We start from the raw sequence: 16,891 nt of genomic DNA on the forward strand, positions 1-16,891 counted from the left end.
AAGCAGATGCTGGAGCTCCCACAGTCTGGGAGCAAAAAAAGAATGTAAAATGTCCTATTAACAGCTTCCTGAGAACCCGCAGACCTGGAAGGTGATTCAGTGGTAGAGCGCTTGCTTGGCATGCACAAAGCCCTGGGTTCCAGTCCTCAGCACCACATACACAGAAAAGGCAGGAAGTGGCGCTGTGGCCCAAGTGGTAGAGTGCTGCTAGCCCTGAGCAAAAGCAGCTCAGGGACAACGCCCAGGCCCTGAGTTCAAGTCCCAGGACTGAATAAAAATGAACAATAATGGCATGAAAACTTGTGAAGATTAAAACGAATGCATTTTACTCATTCCTCAATACTCTGCGTAGATGGGTCTGTGTGTGTGTGTGTGTGTGTGTGTGTGTGTGTACATGTGTGCATGTGTGTTCCAGTCCTGGGGCTTGAACTCAGGGCCTAAGCGTTGTCCCTGAGCTTTTTCACTCAAGGCTAGCACTTTACCACTTGAGCCACAGCTCCACTTCTGGCTTTTTGCTGGAGATCAGAGTCTCACAGACTTTCTTGCCTGGCTTGGTCCTCAGATCTCAGCCTCCTGAGTAGCTGGGGTGACAGGAAGATGGGGGCTGGGGAACTTCTGCACAGCTCCCCCTAATTCGCTCGTGTCTGGGATGAGGGAGGGCCGGCCGGCCGAGCAGCTCCGTGTGCAGCCGTGGGGCTGACAGGCATGGCCGAGCCTCCCCACTACCCTACAAGGATTACATCAAACCCTGGAGCCCTGCAATCTGACCATGCAAAGTAACTGCTGGCCTCGAGTCACAATCCCCCTCCTTCCTACTGCCCTCTCATAGTGGGGCCTGCAAGTGTGCACCACCTCACCCGGGCTGTTTGCTAACATGGGGGTCTCGAGATCTTGGACTGTGATCCCCCCCCCCCATCTCTGTCTGTCTTCCCAGGAGCTGGGTTTACAGCGGGACCATGTGGGAAATGCATCAACAAGCCCAGCTAGGCACATCTCCACCACACACACAGGAGCACAGCGGAGCTTCTAAGCCAGGACATGGGCCTGAATCATCAACCCTGGCCTCCTGGTGCTTGTCATGCCTCGGCCACTCAGGGAGGAGGAGTCCATGACAGGGGACAGCTGGGCGGGATTGAGACAAACCACCACGGGTGATGCCTGACTGGTGATGCTGCAGTACCGCTGGGGTACAGCAGGGGGCGCCGGCCACCGGGAGAACCCAGGCCGCGTTCCTCCCCGTCACAGTGGTGCGGAGCTAATTGCTGGGCCCTGCCTCACTCAGCGGATGGGCAGAGCCCAGAGCCGGGTCTCCTCAGGGATACAAACTCCCTACTGCGTGCCGGCCTCCTCTTCCGCCAGACAGGGCGCAAAGGTTCGCACGCGTAACTGACTCGTGATGGCTGGTTTGTGAGCATGGCTTGTTGTCCCTGGGGATGGGAAACATTACCGGAAAACCATGGCTCACCCTTCCCGGGGCTCGCGCCAGCTGGGGCGGGGCAGATTCGCACCTGCCAGGCTCTGAATCCAATTAAGGCTCCAGAACCTGCAGCCAAGGTATTTTCTCCTAGCCAGGCCGGCACGCAAAGCCCCACAACACACGTGCCTTAGAGATGGTTCAGACACGGCTTATAAAGAAATAAGAGGTGTGTCCAGCAACGCGTGCCTGTAATCCAAGCCCTCGGGAGGTAAAAGCAGGAAGACTGCAAGTATGAGACCAGCCTGGGCTGCGTAGCGAGACCCTGCCAGCTATGGTGGCTTACACCTGCAATCCCAGCTATTCAGGAGGCAGAGATCAGGACAATCATGGTTCAAGACTAGCCAGGAAATGGCTGTGCCCCACACAGTACACACTCGCCTGCAATCCCAGATACAACAGGGAGGCAGAGATGTAAAGGCTATTCATTCAAGGCCAGCCTGGTCAAAAAAGTGGAAGACCCTATCTGAAAAATAACCTCAAGAAGGAAAGGGCTGGGGGTGTGACTCAAATGGTAGAGTGCCTGCCTAGCAAGGGAAGGAAGGAAGGAAGAAAGAAAGACGAAGAAAGTCTCTCAATGAGCCCCCTCACCCACTGGGGCATCCGGTTCTGTTACCGACCACAGTGACCAGCGACAATCTCCTAACGTAGCAGGCCAACATTCTCATTTGACAGAAATGAATGGAATAGTGCAGAACAGAACTTAAAATTTCAAGCAAGTGTACATTTGGGCAATTGGATCCGCAACAAGATTAAAACGTTGAAGGACAAAATTCTGTTCTACATAAGTGAATCTGGAATATTTTACTCGTTCCTGACCATGTCTTACTATACACTAGAAATTCAATCGTATAGCTACAGACCTGTGCCTACGTAAGAACTCTGTATCAGGAATAGAGGGATTGGGTTGAAAACCTAAATAGGTAAATTACTTGCTTAGATTTAATTTTCCTCTCGGCTTCTGATGGGCACGAGCTATTGGAAGCCTAAAAGTTTAACAGTTCTCAAAGGACAAGTGAGCCCGTTTCTGTAGAAATGATCTTGGTCAATGCTCGAATACAGGAAGCAAGTAATTTCTACTTACAGCTATAATGGTTCATAATAAAGAACCTTAACTTGTGAAGCAAAATGTATTCGAGCTGTTTTAATTCTCAGCCATGTAACTCAAGGATTTTTTTTTAGGTTGTATTACTCTTCATCTGTAATCTTTATTTAATAGTTAACCTGGTTCCAAAGAGAATGTGAAAGTGTTCAAATGTTTGCAATTATGCCAAAACATACTAATGCTATTTTCTGCCCTGTGTTTTAAAATTCTTCTAAATGTTTTATTCAAATTTCTATTAGCATTATTCTTTTGGTTGAATGCTTTTGTGGTAAGATAATAAATATTCTTAACATTGTTAAAGAAGAAAGAAAGAAAGAAAAAAAGAAAGAAAGAAAGGAAGGAAGGAAGGAACGAAGGAAGGAAGGAGGGAAAAAACAGAAGTGTCTTATGTATAATATGTCCTAGCATTGGTAGACACACACACACACACACACACACACACACACACACACACAGGAATACAGGGAACATCATCTACAGAGGACAAAATCATTGCCTAAAGGTGTATCTGTGTGCAGGGATCACAAATGACTCATTTTCTCTCTAAGTCTTCTACTAATAAAATTTACACAGCAAGCCGTATGCTGGTGGCTCAGGCCTGTCATCCTAGCTACTCAGGAGGCTGAGATCTGAGGATCGCGGTTCAAAGCCAACCCGGGCAGGAAAGTCCATGAGACTCTATCTCCAATAAACCACTCAGAAAACCAGAAGTGGTGCTGTGGCTCAAGTGGTAGAGCGCTCGCCTTGAGCTGAGGAGCTGAGGGACAGCGCCCAGGCCCAGAGTTCAAACCATGGCTATCAAAAAAGAAAAGAAAAAAAAAAAAAACCACCGAGTGTGTTTACGTAGTGGACACTGAACGTCACACTTGCCGCCACTGATTTGCTGGAACGTTTTTGTCAACCTTTCAGGAAATCTGGGACCCTGGGACCTTTGCCTTCCGACCCCCATGGGCCCTAGAACGCCCCAACCTGCCTCCATGGATCCGTCTCCCTCCCCACATCACACTTCATTTTGTTCTTCTGTGCTTGCAACATTCTCTTTCCGTGACAGGAGGCTTGTGAGGCACAGTCCCCGCCGTGCGGGGTGCCCGGGCGTGGCCCGCACCCTCCACGCCGCGCCCCGCCCTACCTGTCCCCACGGGCACGCGGCTCGGCCCACACGCTGTCCTGGCCGCCCCCGGCCTGCACCAGGGTGTCCGTGTCCTTGGCCTCGGGGCTCCGCCGGGAGAAGCATTGCTTCAGCTGGTCCTGCGGGGGGACACGTATGTCAGGGAGACGCCCGGAGCATCTTGGACACGCGAGTCACCATGAGCCACCGCGACTCATGGCGGCCAGCCTCCTGCCGCCCTCCGGGAGGGTCCTGCGGGCGGGACGCTGGGGAGCCCGGCCCTCCGGGGTGCCCCGGCTGCGGCTCAGGGGGTCGCCCCGGCCCTCCGGGGTGTCTGCTTGAGCCTCAGCGAGCAGCCTGGTCCCCACGCCCCTGTGTCACGCGTCTCCCGCAGCCCGGGCCATCCAGCCAACTCGCCACCCACTGCTGTCCCTCAGGAAGCCCAGGACGTGGGGTTCACGATGGCCCCCCACTTTCCCCACGAGGCGAGGCCTCGTCTGGAGCCCCGCGTCCATGCTGGTGGCCCCGGGGCGCGGCCCAGCACCCCTGGCTGATACAAGGCTGCGGTCACCACAGAACTGGCCACGGGGCCACCACGGACCCCCCCCTCCCCCGAGCTCATCCACGTGACAAAATAAAAGTCCTGCCCGTGACCCAGCACCCCCCCCACCGCCCCCCGCCCAGCCTGGATGCAAACGCAGTCAGCAGCTGAGGAATCTGGAGATGAGGAAGGAGCTGCAAGCAAGCCGGGGCCCTGATTCCAGAAAGTTCCCACACAGCACACCCTGCTCCCTCCTTTGGACCCATAGCTGTGTGGTAGAGCGCTGGCCAGGCACGTGCAAGGCCTGAGCTCTGTCCCCACCTGCGTACACACACGGCATGCATACGCACAGCGCACGCGTCCATGCGCGCACACACACACACACACACACTCACACACACACACACAAAATCTAGTGTTCCACAGACCAGGATAAGAATGTGCAGAACAAACCCAGGTCACAGCCATCCTCATCGACCTCCAAAAATCACAGGAAATCACAGAGAATTATATTTCCTTTTTCTTTTTTTTTTTTTTTGGTCTGTTGGAGGGCTTGAACTCAGGGCCTGGGCTCTGTCTCTAAGCTCTTTTGCTCAAGGCTTTTTTTTCTTTTTCTTTTTGTCAGTTGTGGGGCTTGAACTCTGGGCCTGGGCGCTGTCCCTCAGCTCTTCAGCTCAAGGCGAGCGCTCTACCACTTGAACCACAGCGCCACTTCTGGTTTTCTGGTGGTTCATTGGAGATAAGATTTTCCTGCCTGGGCTGGCTTTGAACTGTGATCCTCAGATCTCAGCCTCCTGAGGCGTTAGGATGACAGAGGTGAGAAGCCGGCTCCCTGCTAGAGCTCATACTTTTCCATTAATGGACTGCCCTGGTGCTAAATCCACGCATCTTCCGGTGAGCACCACCAGTCCCCAGTGCCGGGCAGGGCTGCCGAGGGCCGCGCTGCAGGGGAAGTGAGTGGTCTGTGCTCAGGACAGTGGAGACTCCTGCCTCCTCGCAGGTGTGGGCCTGGGCTCCCGGCCCTGACGCACACCCTCGACCCCCCCTCCCCCCCTCAGTTCCACTCCGCGCAGGGGCCTGGGGGCCCTGGCTGCTGGAGGGGACCGTGACAGGTGACATCGCTGTCCTGAGCCACTTGCTGGGGACATGTAGGATGCCAAACTAAATGTGTGTGGGCGCGTGCACACGCATGCGTGCATACCCCAGCTTGTGGGCGGGGCTTGCTGTGAGCCAACCGTCCCCACCCTGACGGCCTCACTTTACTTGCTGCCACAAGGGCTGCTGGGGGGGGGGATCATCTCCAAAGGGGGTGGCCCCTCCCCTGCCCTCCCCCAGTCCTGTCTCTCTCCCCTAAAGCAGGGGAGGAGGGTGCAGAGGTCCTCTGGGAAGCAGAAGGGCAAGCTCCAGAGTGCTGGGGTGGAGCCCAGCAAAGCTGGATCTCTTTCCCATGGCCCTGGGGGGGGGGGGGCAGGGTAACAGCATTAGCCAAGGCCCTGGGGTCTGCACCCACCCAAAGTGCCAGCCTGGCTCAGAGCCCACCGGCCTCATCCAGGGTCTTCAGGCCCCAGACAGGGCTGGGAGGGATTTTCCCCTCTACCTCCTCATGCCAGATCAGGTTCCCAGGGCACCTCCCTGCCACCCTGCATGCATCCTCTGAAGGATGGACAAGTCTCTTTCTGGAATTTTCCATGGGAATTCAGGCACGGAGACCCTCAGCATCCATTCATGGCTTTGCCACATGGGACACAGAGGCCCAGGAGCCAGAAGAGCGGGGTGTGGCTCCCGGTTCTGGGGGTGAGTGACAGGCAGGGCTGGGGCCCCCCAGTATCTGCCAGACCCCGCCCCAGACTGTGCCCCTCGGCCACGAGGCTGCACGGGCCCGGGAAGGCTTCACAAACCCAGGAGCTTGCAGCCTAAGCAAAACCCGCCTGCTTGGATTCACTCATCACCAGAGCCGGCGGCCCGTAGAAGGTTCTGGACTTGGCCCCAGCCCAGGTCCAGGGGAGACCAGTCTGTTCAGCCCAGCCTGGAGACGGGGGGTGACACGTCTTTAAGGGTCACGTTCAAACAAGCCACACCCCAGGTCCCCAAACTCAAAACAGGCACATTCAGTTGAATCAGCAAATGTTCCAGAAACTTCTCTCGAGAGAAGCATCTGACACGGTGAATACGGAGGCTCTGGGAGGGATTGGTAAGACCGGCACACAAGGAGAGCGAGCTTAGGTGTGGGCAAGATGGCGACTGGAATTCCCAGCTGCACAGGGAGCGGCCGGCCGGGGAAAGCCACTTCCCCCAGAACACAGACGCCACAAAAAAGACTCACGCTCACACACACTCACACACACACTCAGAGGCAGGAAGAAGAAAATACGCCTCCACTGCGGGTCCTGACGCCAGCTGTGTACAAACAATCATGCGTGGGAGGAGGAGCAGAGACTAACATTGATTCTAGAAGGTTCCATAGCCAACAGCACACAGGGCTGGCTTTTTATTACTGATTTTATTCAAGATCCACACCTGTGGTTTGAGGCCCTGATAGAATCTAATGGTAACATTAAAATTAAATAACTCGGGGCTGGGAAGGTGGCTCAGTGGTAGAGCACTTGCCTTGCATGCCTGAGGCCCTGGGTTCGATTCCTCAGCACCACATAAGCAAAAACAAAAAAAAAGCCGGAGTGGCGCTGTGGCTCAAGTGGTAGAGCGCTAGCCTTGAGCTGAAGAGCTGAGGGACAGGGCCCACGACCGGAACCCCCCCCCAAAAAAATAAATAACTCAATTATTCTTCCAAGTGCCACCCATTAGGTTGTGTGCATGAGCGTGCATGTGCACACACACACATTGTGCCTGGTGTAGCTCACACCTGTAATCCTAGCTACTCAGGAGGCTGAGATCTGAGGACCACAGTCAGTGCCAACCAGAGCAGGAAGGTCCATGAGACTCTGATCTCCAATGAACCATCAAATAGCCAGAAGTGGATCAGTGACTCAAATGGTAGAGCACCAGCCTTGAGCACAAAGCCCAAGGACAGTGTGCAGGCCCTGAGTTCAAGCCCCAGGATCAAGACACATACACACACACACACAATCACCTATTTACACACCCTGAGTAAAGAACAAAGCAGCCTTTGTGAGTGGTGGCCAGGCCCAGGCAGCTCTCCTCTAGTAAAGGGGGGGGTGCGGTGAGTGAGCCCCGGGCCTGGTGAGCCACCATGGTCTCTGCGCTGAGCCTCACCAACTCCGCTGTCTACGGGACAGCAAAACACACGCTCCTGGCTGTGTGCCAAGAAAACTTTATCCACAGAAGGGACTGTCGGCTGGATTCAGCCCTGGGGCAGTGGTTGGCTGGTCCTCAATCCGCAGCCTTCAGACAGAAGTGGGGGCTAGGCCGCCACTCTGCACCCCAGCCTGGGGTGCACTGCCTGTGGGGAGGGGGGGCGGTGGGCAGGAGTGAGCTTCTAAACCAGAACAGATGACATGGTGAGGGAGAGGCGGGGAGAGGAGCCCTGAGTCAGTCACCAGCCCACAGCTGACAGCGCAGTTCCAAGTAACCCGAGATGTCCAGCCCGGCCCCCAGCAACTCCACACCCTGGCTGGCCAGGGAGCTCTGTGGTCACCCGGCATGGTTGCCCAGCGTGGAGGACACCTGCTTGGAGTCAGGGTCTTGCCGGGGCCTCTGGCATCGCCCTCTCCTCGTCCAGGTCCAGGTCGGTCTGAGCACATGGAGGGGGGGCAGGGGGCTGAACCAGATCTCGCTTCCCAAGGCTGCCATGTTCTCCTGGCTCTGGCCAACGGAAGAGAGCTACCAGGCCCTCGGCAACCCTTTGTCAAATGTGGAAAATGAGGACCAAGCAAACAAAGAGAACCTGGCACATAGTAAATGCTAAATAAATAAGATCGGTGGGAGAAAGTTAGCAAAAATGGGTGGGACAGAAGAAGAGAAGGGAGGGGGGAGACAGGAGAGAGGAAGGGGGGACCGTTGGGGGGGGGGAGGGAGGTAGAGGAGAGGGAGGGAGGACAGAGGAAAGGGGGAGGTAGAAGGCAAGGAGGGCAGCCAACTGAGAGGAAATGGATGGATGGTGGATGGATGAGTGGGTGGGTGGGTGAATGGATGGGTGGATGGATGGATGGATGAGTGGACGGATGGGTGAATGGATGGATGGATGGGTGAGTGGATGGATGGGTGAATGGATGGATGGATGGATGGGTGGACAGATGGACGGTGGGTGAATGGATGGGTGGGTGGGTAGATGGGGGATGGATGGGTGGATAGATGGATGGATGAGTAGATGGAGGGGTGGGTGGATAGATGGATGGATGAGTGGAAGGAAGGGTAGGTGGAAGGATGGGTGGATAGATAAACGGTGAGTGAATGGATGGGTGGATGGGTGGATAGATAAAGGGTGAGTGAATGGATGGGTGGATGAATGGATGGATGGATGGGTGGACAGATGGACGGTGGGTGAATGGATGGGTGGGTGAGTAGATGGGGGATGGATGGGTGGATGAATGGATGGATAGATGGGTGGACAGATGGATGGTGGGTGAATGCATGGGTGGGTGGGTAGATGGGGGATGGATGGGTGGATAGATGGATGGATGAGTGGAAGGAAGGGTGGGCGGAAGGATGTGTGGAGAATGAGGCTGGGCGTGGCCATCAGACCCATCTGCCAGCAAAACCTGGAGCAAGAGCTCCCCCTAGGGGCAGGGGAGAGCACTTCCTGGGAAAGGGCAAGAGGCCTGCCAGGGACCCGTCTGTGGCTCCAGCAACCACGACACAGGCGTGGCCTGGGGCCAGCAGGCCTGGCCCGCGTGGCTGGAGGTGGTGTCAGGACATGGCGGGCGTTACCCAGCGGGACGGGAGGCTGTCTCTCCAGGGCTGGTGGCGGGGGGGGGGGGGGGAGGAGAAGGGAGCGAGGAGAGACCGCGGGCCGGGCAGGCGAGCAGAGACAGCATGGCGGGGGTGCTCCCTAGTCTGCGTGAAAGGACGTGGCTCTGCCTCCAGGGGCCTGCAGGAGGTGTGCATCACGCCAGCCATGCAGCCCACGGAGCCACGGGAAAGCCACGGAGCCCTCAGCGGACAAGCTGGGGCTCCACATGGCGGCCATGGTGCTGCCATCCGGCTGAGTGCAGAGGGGCTGCCGGGCGCCGAGGGGCGGGGACACCCCCCCCCCATGCAGCCATTGTGCACGGGGCAGGCTTGCTTTCTGGGAGGAAGCAACCCCCAAAGCTCTCCACCCAGGACAGCCTTTCTCGAGGGCCATAAACAGAAATGATGAGTGGGCTCCCAAGCCTCCCGGGCCTCCGGAGCCCAGAGGCCCAGGGGACACCCCGGGGCCTGAGCTCTGCGCTCCGAGGACGGAAAGTGTGGTAGAGCACCGGCCGTGAGCCAGGAAGCTGAGAGTGAGAGGCCTTGAGTTCGAGTCCTAGTATGGGCGCGCACCCCCCCCACACACACACACAGAATAAGCTCTAGGCAGGACTGGAGTACAGAAGCATCAGGACTTATGTGGGCTTACATCCAGAGAAACGGGATGAACGGGAACGGCCGACACAGACGTGCACACGGCGCCTACGGGGTGCGGAGCCCCCCTACGCCACGTTCACGCCCGCTCAGAGTCCCGCGCTGTTACCGCCTCCCTTAGTCCAGGAGAAGGGGCGCAGAGGGGGAGGAGCTCCCTGAGGAGCGGGAGGGTGAGCAAATGGGTGAAGAAATGAAGGAAGGAACAAATGAGCAGAGGACGATGAATGAGTGAACTGGTGAGTGGAGGCACGAATACATGAATGAGTGAACAATGAATAATCAATGGTCGCGTGCGTCCATGAATGAACAACTGGTTTAATGAGCGAGCAAGTGACTGGCCCCATTATTGCTCTTCTGCCCGTTCTCGAAACCTCTGAGCCACGCTGTTTACTCCTAGGGCGGCCTGGCTGCGCCCAAATAAATAGGCCCTTCAATCGAATCCTAGTTAAACTTTAGAACGATGACCTTGTTTCTATAAAGCGCGCAGTGCAAAATCTGACACTCCGTGAACAGTGTGAAATGCTTCTTCACAGGTGTAAAACAGACGAGATCGACGCTCGGAGAAGTGGGGAGGAGGGCCCCCCAGAAAATCAGAGGTCCACAGGGGCGTCGGGGGAGACTAGAACACACGTCGCTTCTGTGGAAGCAGAATCTGTTTGGCTCTTAAGCCTGAGGTTTTTTAGTAAGCTCTGCAGTGATGATCGACCGACATGTGTGGCGTGGGACAGGTACACCACCGAGTCCCCGGGGGAACAGCTTCTTGGGGGACACTGGGCCACCGTTTGCCAGTGCGTAAGCGGGCAGGTCACACAGAACAGGAAAACTGGGTGGGGGCAGGGCGGGGCGGGGACAGGCAAGGGGCAGGGACCAGAGAGGGGCAGCGGTGGAGGGGGGCAGGGACAGAGGGACAGGGACCCCTCCACCTCCCTTTCTATTGGCCAAGGCTTGTGGCCTGGTGACAGGAGGATGTGGGGGGTGACACTTCAGAAGTGCGGTTTCAGGCAAGCCCACCAGTGTGTCCTGTCCCGCCCCCCTTCATCCTTCCCCACCTCTCCCTCTCCTCCCTGCTCCCATCCCCTCTCCCACCTCTCCCTCTCCTCCCCCCTCCCCTCCTCTTCTCCCCCCTCCCTCCTCTCCCTCCCCCCCCTCCCCGTCCCCATCTTTTTGGAGGGTGCTTAAAACAGCCTACGCCACATTTGACTGCACTTTTTTTGGAAGCCACGAGCCGAAATATCCCTGTCCTAGTTTATTTCAGGCCAGGGACCGACTTGTCAGGCGACAGCAGCAGTGTGCGGCCTCGGTGTGTGCAGGGGCAGGCCGCAGGCGGCCTGAGTGCGAGGCAGGGCGGGCCGTGTGCAGGTGTAAGTGCAAGGCAGAGGGTGGGCAGCGTGCGGGTGTGAGTGTGTGCGGGGGTGGACAGCGCGTGGGTGTGTGAGCGGGGGTGGACAGCGTGTGGGTGAGTGGGGGTGGGCAGCGTGTGGGTGTGAGTGGGGGTGGGCAGCGTGTGGGTGTGGGTGTGAGCGGGGGTGGACAGCGTGCGGGTGTGAGTGTGCACAGGCATGAGCAGCATGTGTGAGTGTGCGCGGGGGTGGGCAGCGCGTGGGTGTGAGTGTGAGCGGGGGTGGGCAGCGCGTGGGTGTGAGTGTGAGCGGGGGTGAGCAGCGTGTGGGTGTGAGCGGGGGTGGGCAGCGTGTGGGTGTGGGTGTGAGCGGGGGTGGACAGCGTGCGGGTGTGAGTGTGCACAGGCATGAGCAGCATGTGTGAGTGTGCGCAGGGGTGGGCAGCGCGTGGGTGTGAGTGTGCGCAGGCATGGGAATCATGTGTGAGTGTGCACGGGGGTGGACAGTGAGTGTGCACGGGGGTGGACAGCACGTGGGTGTGAGTGTGAGCACCACGCTGGGTGGTGCAGGACAGGATGGAGGGGTCCTGCAGGCTGGACGCCGTCCTCAGGCTCAGGGCCCACGCCCGGCAGGCATGGCGGCCCATGGAGAAGCGTCAGGCCAACGGCTCTTCTTCCCAGCCAGGGGCCGTGGGCACAGACCTGCCCAGGGCCCGGGCTCGGCGGGACAGAGCCGCCCGTTGTACGGTTCCTCCCGGGCCCCAGGACAAAGCTCCCTGGGCAGCCGGGGTACACAGACAAACACAAACCTTCACGCCAGCCCTGCTCAATGCCCACAGGGAAGACTGCAGACCCCGGCTGGGTGCCGGTGGCTCACGCCTGTCATCCCAGCTACTCGGGAGGCTGAGATCTGAGGATCACGGTTCAAAGCCAGCTGGAGCAGGAAAGTCCGTGAGACCCTTGTCTCCGATGAACCACCAGAAAACAGATAGTGGTGCAGTGGCTCAAAGAGGTAGAGCGCTGGCCTTGAGTGCAAGAGCTCAGGGACCAGGCCCTGCAGCCTGTGAGTGTGAGCCGACCCAGCCAGCGCCCTCTGCACCCAGAGCCCAACGGACCCAGCCCTGAGCTCAGAGCACAGACACGAGGCGGGAATCCTGTACACTGTGATCCCCTCACCTCAGTGGGGCCTGGGCACAGTCCCAGCCCTGGGCTCGGCTACAGGGTCCTGGGCCTGGCATGGCGATTGGCCTGTGGAGCCCACCAGTGCCGGTGTGCACTCCCCATCACGATCACCAAGAAACGGAGACGTGGAGACGTGAGACAGCAGGGTACTGGCCAGGCGTCCCCCAGACACCGCCACCAGGGATTAAAAACTCCGAGTCAGCCGGGCGCTGGTGGCTCACGCCTGTCACCCTAGCTACTCAGGAGGCTGAGATCTGAGGATCACGGTTCAAAGCCAGCCCAGGCAGGAAAGTCGGTGAGGCTCTTATCTCCAATAAACCACCAGAAAACCGGAAGTGGTGCTGTGGCTCAAGTGGTAGAGCGCTAGCCTTGAGCTGAAGAGCTGTGGGACAGCGCCCAGGCCCAGAGTTCAAGCCCAGGATCAACAACAACAACAACAACAAAAACCCTTTGGGTCAAGGACACACATTTTTGCACTAGTGTGCCGGGCTGAAACATGGGCAGATTATGTGTGCATCAAGCTGATCTGAGTGCGCAGGAAGCATGCGTTTACCCAGGGCGGGTGGGCAAATAGGTGCTGGATTTGTGATGCTCAGTCCTCCTGGGGAACGTGCTGAGCCAGGCCCCTGCGGGAGCAGGGACAGAGGAGACCCACCCTCGGGCAAGCGTGCCTGTGTTCTGGCAGCGCCACAGGTGGCTCTCCCGAATGGGAGAGAGAAAACTGGGCTTCCGTTCACACGTGAGGAAACTGAGGCTCAGAGAAAGCAAGCAGGCTGCCCGTGTGCTGCGGGTGCACACGCAGGTGCGCATGTGCCTGTGTGCACGTGTTCACATTATATCTGCGTGTATGTGTCCTGTGTGTGGACAGGGGTGTGCCTGCGTGCACAGCCTGTGTCTGTGTGTGTCTGTGTGTGCACACTCGTGCACAGTGCTATACAGTAGTCCCAGCTGGCGGCAGAGGATTTAGTTGCCACCCAGTGAGCAGTTGACTCAAGTCCAGGCCCCACACGTACCACGGACCCAACCCAGCAAATGCTCCTTGCGGCCAGCCCAACCAATGGCGCCAGCGCCGAGGGGGAGCAGCCAGGGATATTGCTGCCCTGCCATTAGTGAGACGCTGGAAACGCTCTTCCTGCCCCAGACTCAGCAGGACCCCACCCACATAACCCGAAATCTGGGGGCCGGGTGGCCTCGGAACAAGACCACAGATCTAGAGCTGGTTGGCCAGAGAAGACTGGACGGCTGTGAGGCCCCCCAGATCTCCCTCCCTCTCCCTCCCGCCTGGCCAGGATTGCAGGCGTGCACCACGGTGCCTGGCCTGAGGGGTTGATATAGATGGGCCTGCGTGTACAGTAACGCCACGCCTGCTGCAGGAGCCCGGACTGAGGGATGAGAGGGGCCTGGGCAGAGCAGAGGTGAGAAGTCACCGTGGCCTGACCCAGGCAGAGCTAAGGGGAACAGCTGCAGATCTGAGATGGGGTGGGGGTGGGGGGAATGACCTTGTGGGGTGATGGGGTGACCCCAGATTTCCAGGCAGGTTCCCGGCCCTGCTGGAGGAAGTGTGCGGAGCTCCAGGGTCCCATCTGCAGAGGGGCAGGATGAGGGAGGCCGGGAAGGAAGGGAGAGGCTGGGGCCTGGTGGGAGGGAGGAAAGGGTGGAGGGGAAAATAGGCCACCACCGGAGGGGCTCAGACTGCAGGCTTCCTGTTGCTAGGCAACAAGGAATGCCCCCGCTGAGGTGCACGTGCTTGGGCCCTGCCCCTGGGGGCGGGGTCCAGATGCTGGGGCTCCACCCCCAGGGGCAGAGCTGGCGCTCAGGCCCCACCCCCAGGGGGGTGCAGGTGACAGAGCACAGGAATGGCCTACTCCACCATGCCCAACTTAACTTCCCCCTCTGGGGGCCAGGATCCTAAACGCCAAGTCTGACCCGGGACCGAGAACACAAGTCAGTTCGGCCAGCCAGAGCAAGGCTGGAAGTGGGGCAGGCTCTGCTGTGTGACCTGGCTAAGTCAGCTGGCTACGTCTCTGAGCTTCCATGTCTTCCTGGAGAAGCAGGAGGTGGAAGGCGGGGGGACGGAGGGGTGAGGGGGGGGTGCGTGCAGTCCCGGCATGCCGCGTCCCCCCTTCCCCACTCTGGCTCACCGTGGGAGACCCCGGTCCCCTCCCTCCTTTGCAGTGGAGCCCCTGGCAGCTGCAGAGATGGCGGCTCTGGCCCAGCCTTGCGGTTCCAAGTTCCAGGCCCATGTCTGGCCCCGGCCCCGGCTGTGGGACCCCGCCGTGGCTCCTGCCGTGGCCAGTGCTCAACCCTCCCTGGCTCACCACGGGCAGGAAGAGCCCGCTGTCATTTGGGGGAGCTAACACCCCCAGACAGATGGCCGCGGGGAGGGGCAGCGCCCCCCCACCGTGGGGGGGCTGTTATTTCTCCCATTGTAGGTGCTAATTACTCACACGTCTGGCTCGAATGCATTAGAGGAGGGCGTGGGAAGGAAATGGGGAGAGTGAGCGAGGGGTGGGGGTCACCAGCGAGAGGCCACCCTCACTGCGCTGTCGCCGAGCGGCACCACCTCCGCAGGTCCGCCCTGCGGCACGGCCACGCACCGCGCGTGGGACGCAGCCCCGCGCCCCGCCGTCACCCCGCGCCCCTCACGGCAGCCGTCCGGGCTGGCCTCCTCAGGACCACATCCCTCCCTCGCATTTCTCAGAAGGTGGATCTGTCACCAGGCACCACGCAAGCGAAGGGCAGTGAGGGGGGCCGGGCCGGACAGCAAGCAGAGAGAAGAGGCTAGTTACGAGGGCCAGGCCAGCCCTCTCCCAAGTGCGTGAATGGGCTCAGGACCGAGAAACCGAGTGGAGAGAAGTGGGGGCGGGGAGTCGGTGCCAGGCTACGGAGCTGGGACGCGCTGGGCTGCTCCTGGCGGCACGCTCAACCTCTCTGAGCCTCAGCCACCGCGGTGTGTGCCCGGCGACGGCGCAGATGACCCAGCTCTCGCCTGCTCTGGGAGCTGACCCTGGGTGGGTTGGTTTCCAGCAAATTGATAAAGAACAGAAAAAGGAACCCCAAAATGAAAAACCCACCAATACACCACACCAACAAAAACAGAAACAAAAATGGCATTTTTGGAAGAGAATAAAGCGGGCGGAGCCATCACATTTCGGGTTCTTCCTTCCCTCTCCTTCCCCAGCTCTCTCTGGAACACACACATGCACGTGCACACACGTGTGTGCGCACCACCGGACCCCCTCCTCCAAGTTCTTCCTGAACGGCCTTGGAGCCACGCCTCCCACAAGCCGGCTGCCGCCTCCCCGGGCAGGTAGCTCATCCTGTTCCAGGGGGCGCCTCCCCCCCTCTTTGGTCACAGATGGAGCCTGGCCAGGCTCAGGCTGGAAAGCAGATCCGACCCGCAGTCCTCGGCCCCCAGGAGAGCGGCAGGACCCCCAGATCCCTAGTGACGCCCCACGCCTGGGGCCTGCTGCTGAGGGGCCGGATTCCTGGCCGGCTCTGGGGCTCCGCTGTGTGTCTCCCTGCCGTGGGGTGTCCCCTTGGGTTAAGGATCGCGGGGAGTCAAGCGGCACCGCGGAGCAGGTCTGTGACGTGCGTGGGCATGGCTAAAGCCTCTGGAAAGTTCTGCGCTGAGAACAGGGACTCAAGCCTGAGCCCCCGCCCCCTTCTGAGCGGAAAGCACTGGAAGCACAGACAGGCACATGTCACCCGCACGCCACCACCACGCCAGGAAGAGGTGGCAGGGCTGGGATTTGAACCTGGGTCATCTGCTTGCAACGGGAGACAGGTGAGAAGAGACAGGGCGTCCCCGGAGGCGGGCGGCCCTTCCCCGCCCCGTGCTGGCTTCCAGAGCGATGTCATTCCCACCTCCCTCGGGCATGGCCTCCCACAGGCCGCCAGGACCCAGGGAGGGCCCTGAACCCAACGTCCGGCCCCCAGAATGCGAGCAACACTGTCTGTGAGCCAACCAGGTGCCACGCACTTGCTACGCACCAGTGCTCACCTCCCAAACCCAGGTGCAGCAAAGCCCTGGAGCTCCGGGGGGGGGGGGGGGGGGGCCTTTCCCTCCTCTGCTCCCTGAGAAGGGGGGGGGCTGGGGCCCGGGCATGCCGTGGCTCGTCCCCAGCTGTGTGGGGAGCCCCCTCCCTGCCGGGGCGTGCACATCCCTGGAAGACCGTGTGCCTGTAGCGGCCTGGCACCTGGCAGGGTGCACGTTTTGCACATGAGTGGCACAGGGCTTAGGGGCGCAGAGCTGAGGGTGCAGAGCTGAGGGTGCAGAGCTGAGGGGCGCAGAACTGGGGGGGGCCTCAGCAAGCCCCCTGAGGAAAAGCCACACTGGACCGGGGACCACCCTGCCCTGGGGCCCGCAGGTCCTCCCCACCCAACCCCTAAACACACACCCCCCACACCTGCAGGCCCGGCCTGCTCCCCACCAGGGCCTCAGTTTCCCCAGGGGAAGCAGGCTCGGAGGCCATGGGGGCTAGGCAGCCCAGACACCAGGGAGGCAGAGCTGGGGGCCCAAGCTGTGGCGTGGCTTCTGGCATCCAGGGATGACAGCCCCCGCCCAGCCCCCGCATAGACCCCCTCCAGCCCAGCTCCCACCCAGCCCCCTCTCAGCCCCC

At 59.5% G+C, this 16,891-nt stretch overlaps 1 protein-coding gene across 1 annotated transcript in view; it reads right to left on the reverse strand.

Moving 5' to 3' along the window:
* Kiaa1671 (KIAA1671 ortholog) overlaps positions 1 to 16,891 on the reverse strand; it is a 58,102-nt gene that overhangs the window by 9,094 nt on the left and 32,117 nt on the right. The window contains exon 5 of the mRNA XM_013014282.1: positions 3,709 to 3,827. Coding sequence (XP_012869736.1) covers positions 3,709 to 3,827 — 119 coding nt within the window. The remainder of the gene's footprint in view (positions 1 to 3,708; positions 3,828 to 16,891) is intronic.

Source organism: Dipodomys ordii, unplaced genomic scaffold (assembly GCF_000151885.1).
Source record: "Dipodomys ordii isolate 6190 unplaced genomic scaffold, Dord_2.0 Scaffold23, whole genome shotgun sequence".
Classification (NCBI taxonomy): Eukaryota; Metazoa; Chordata; class Mammalia; order Rodentia; family Heteromyidae; genus Dipodomys; species Dipodomys ordii.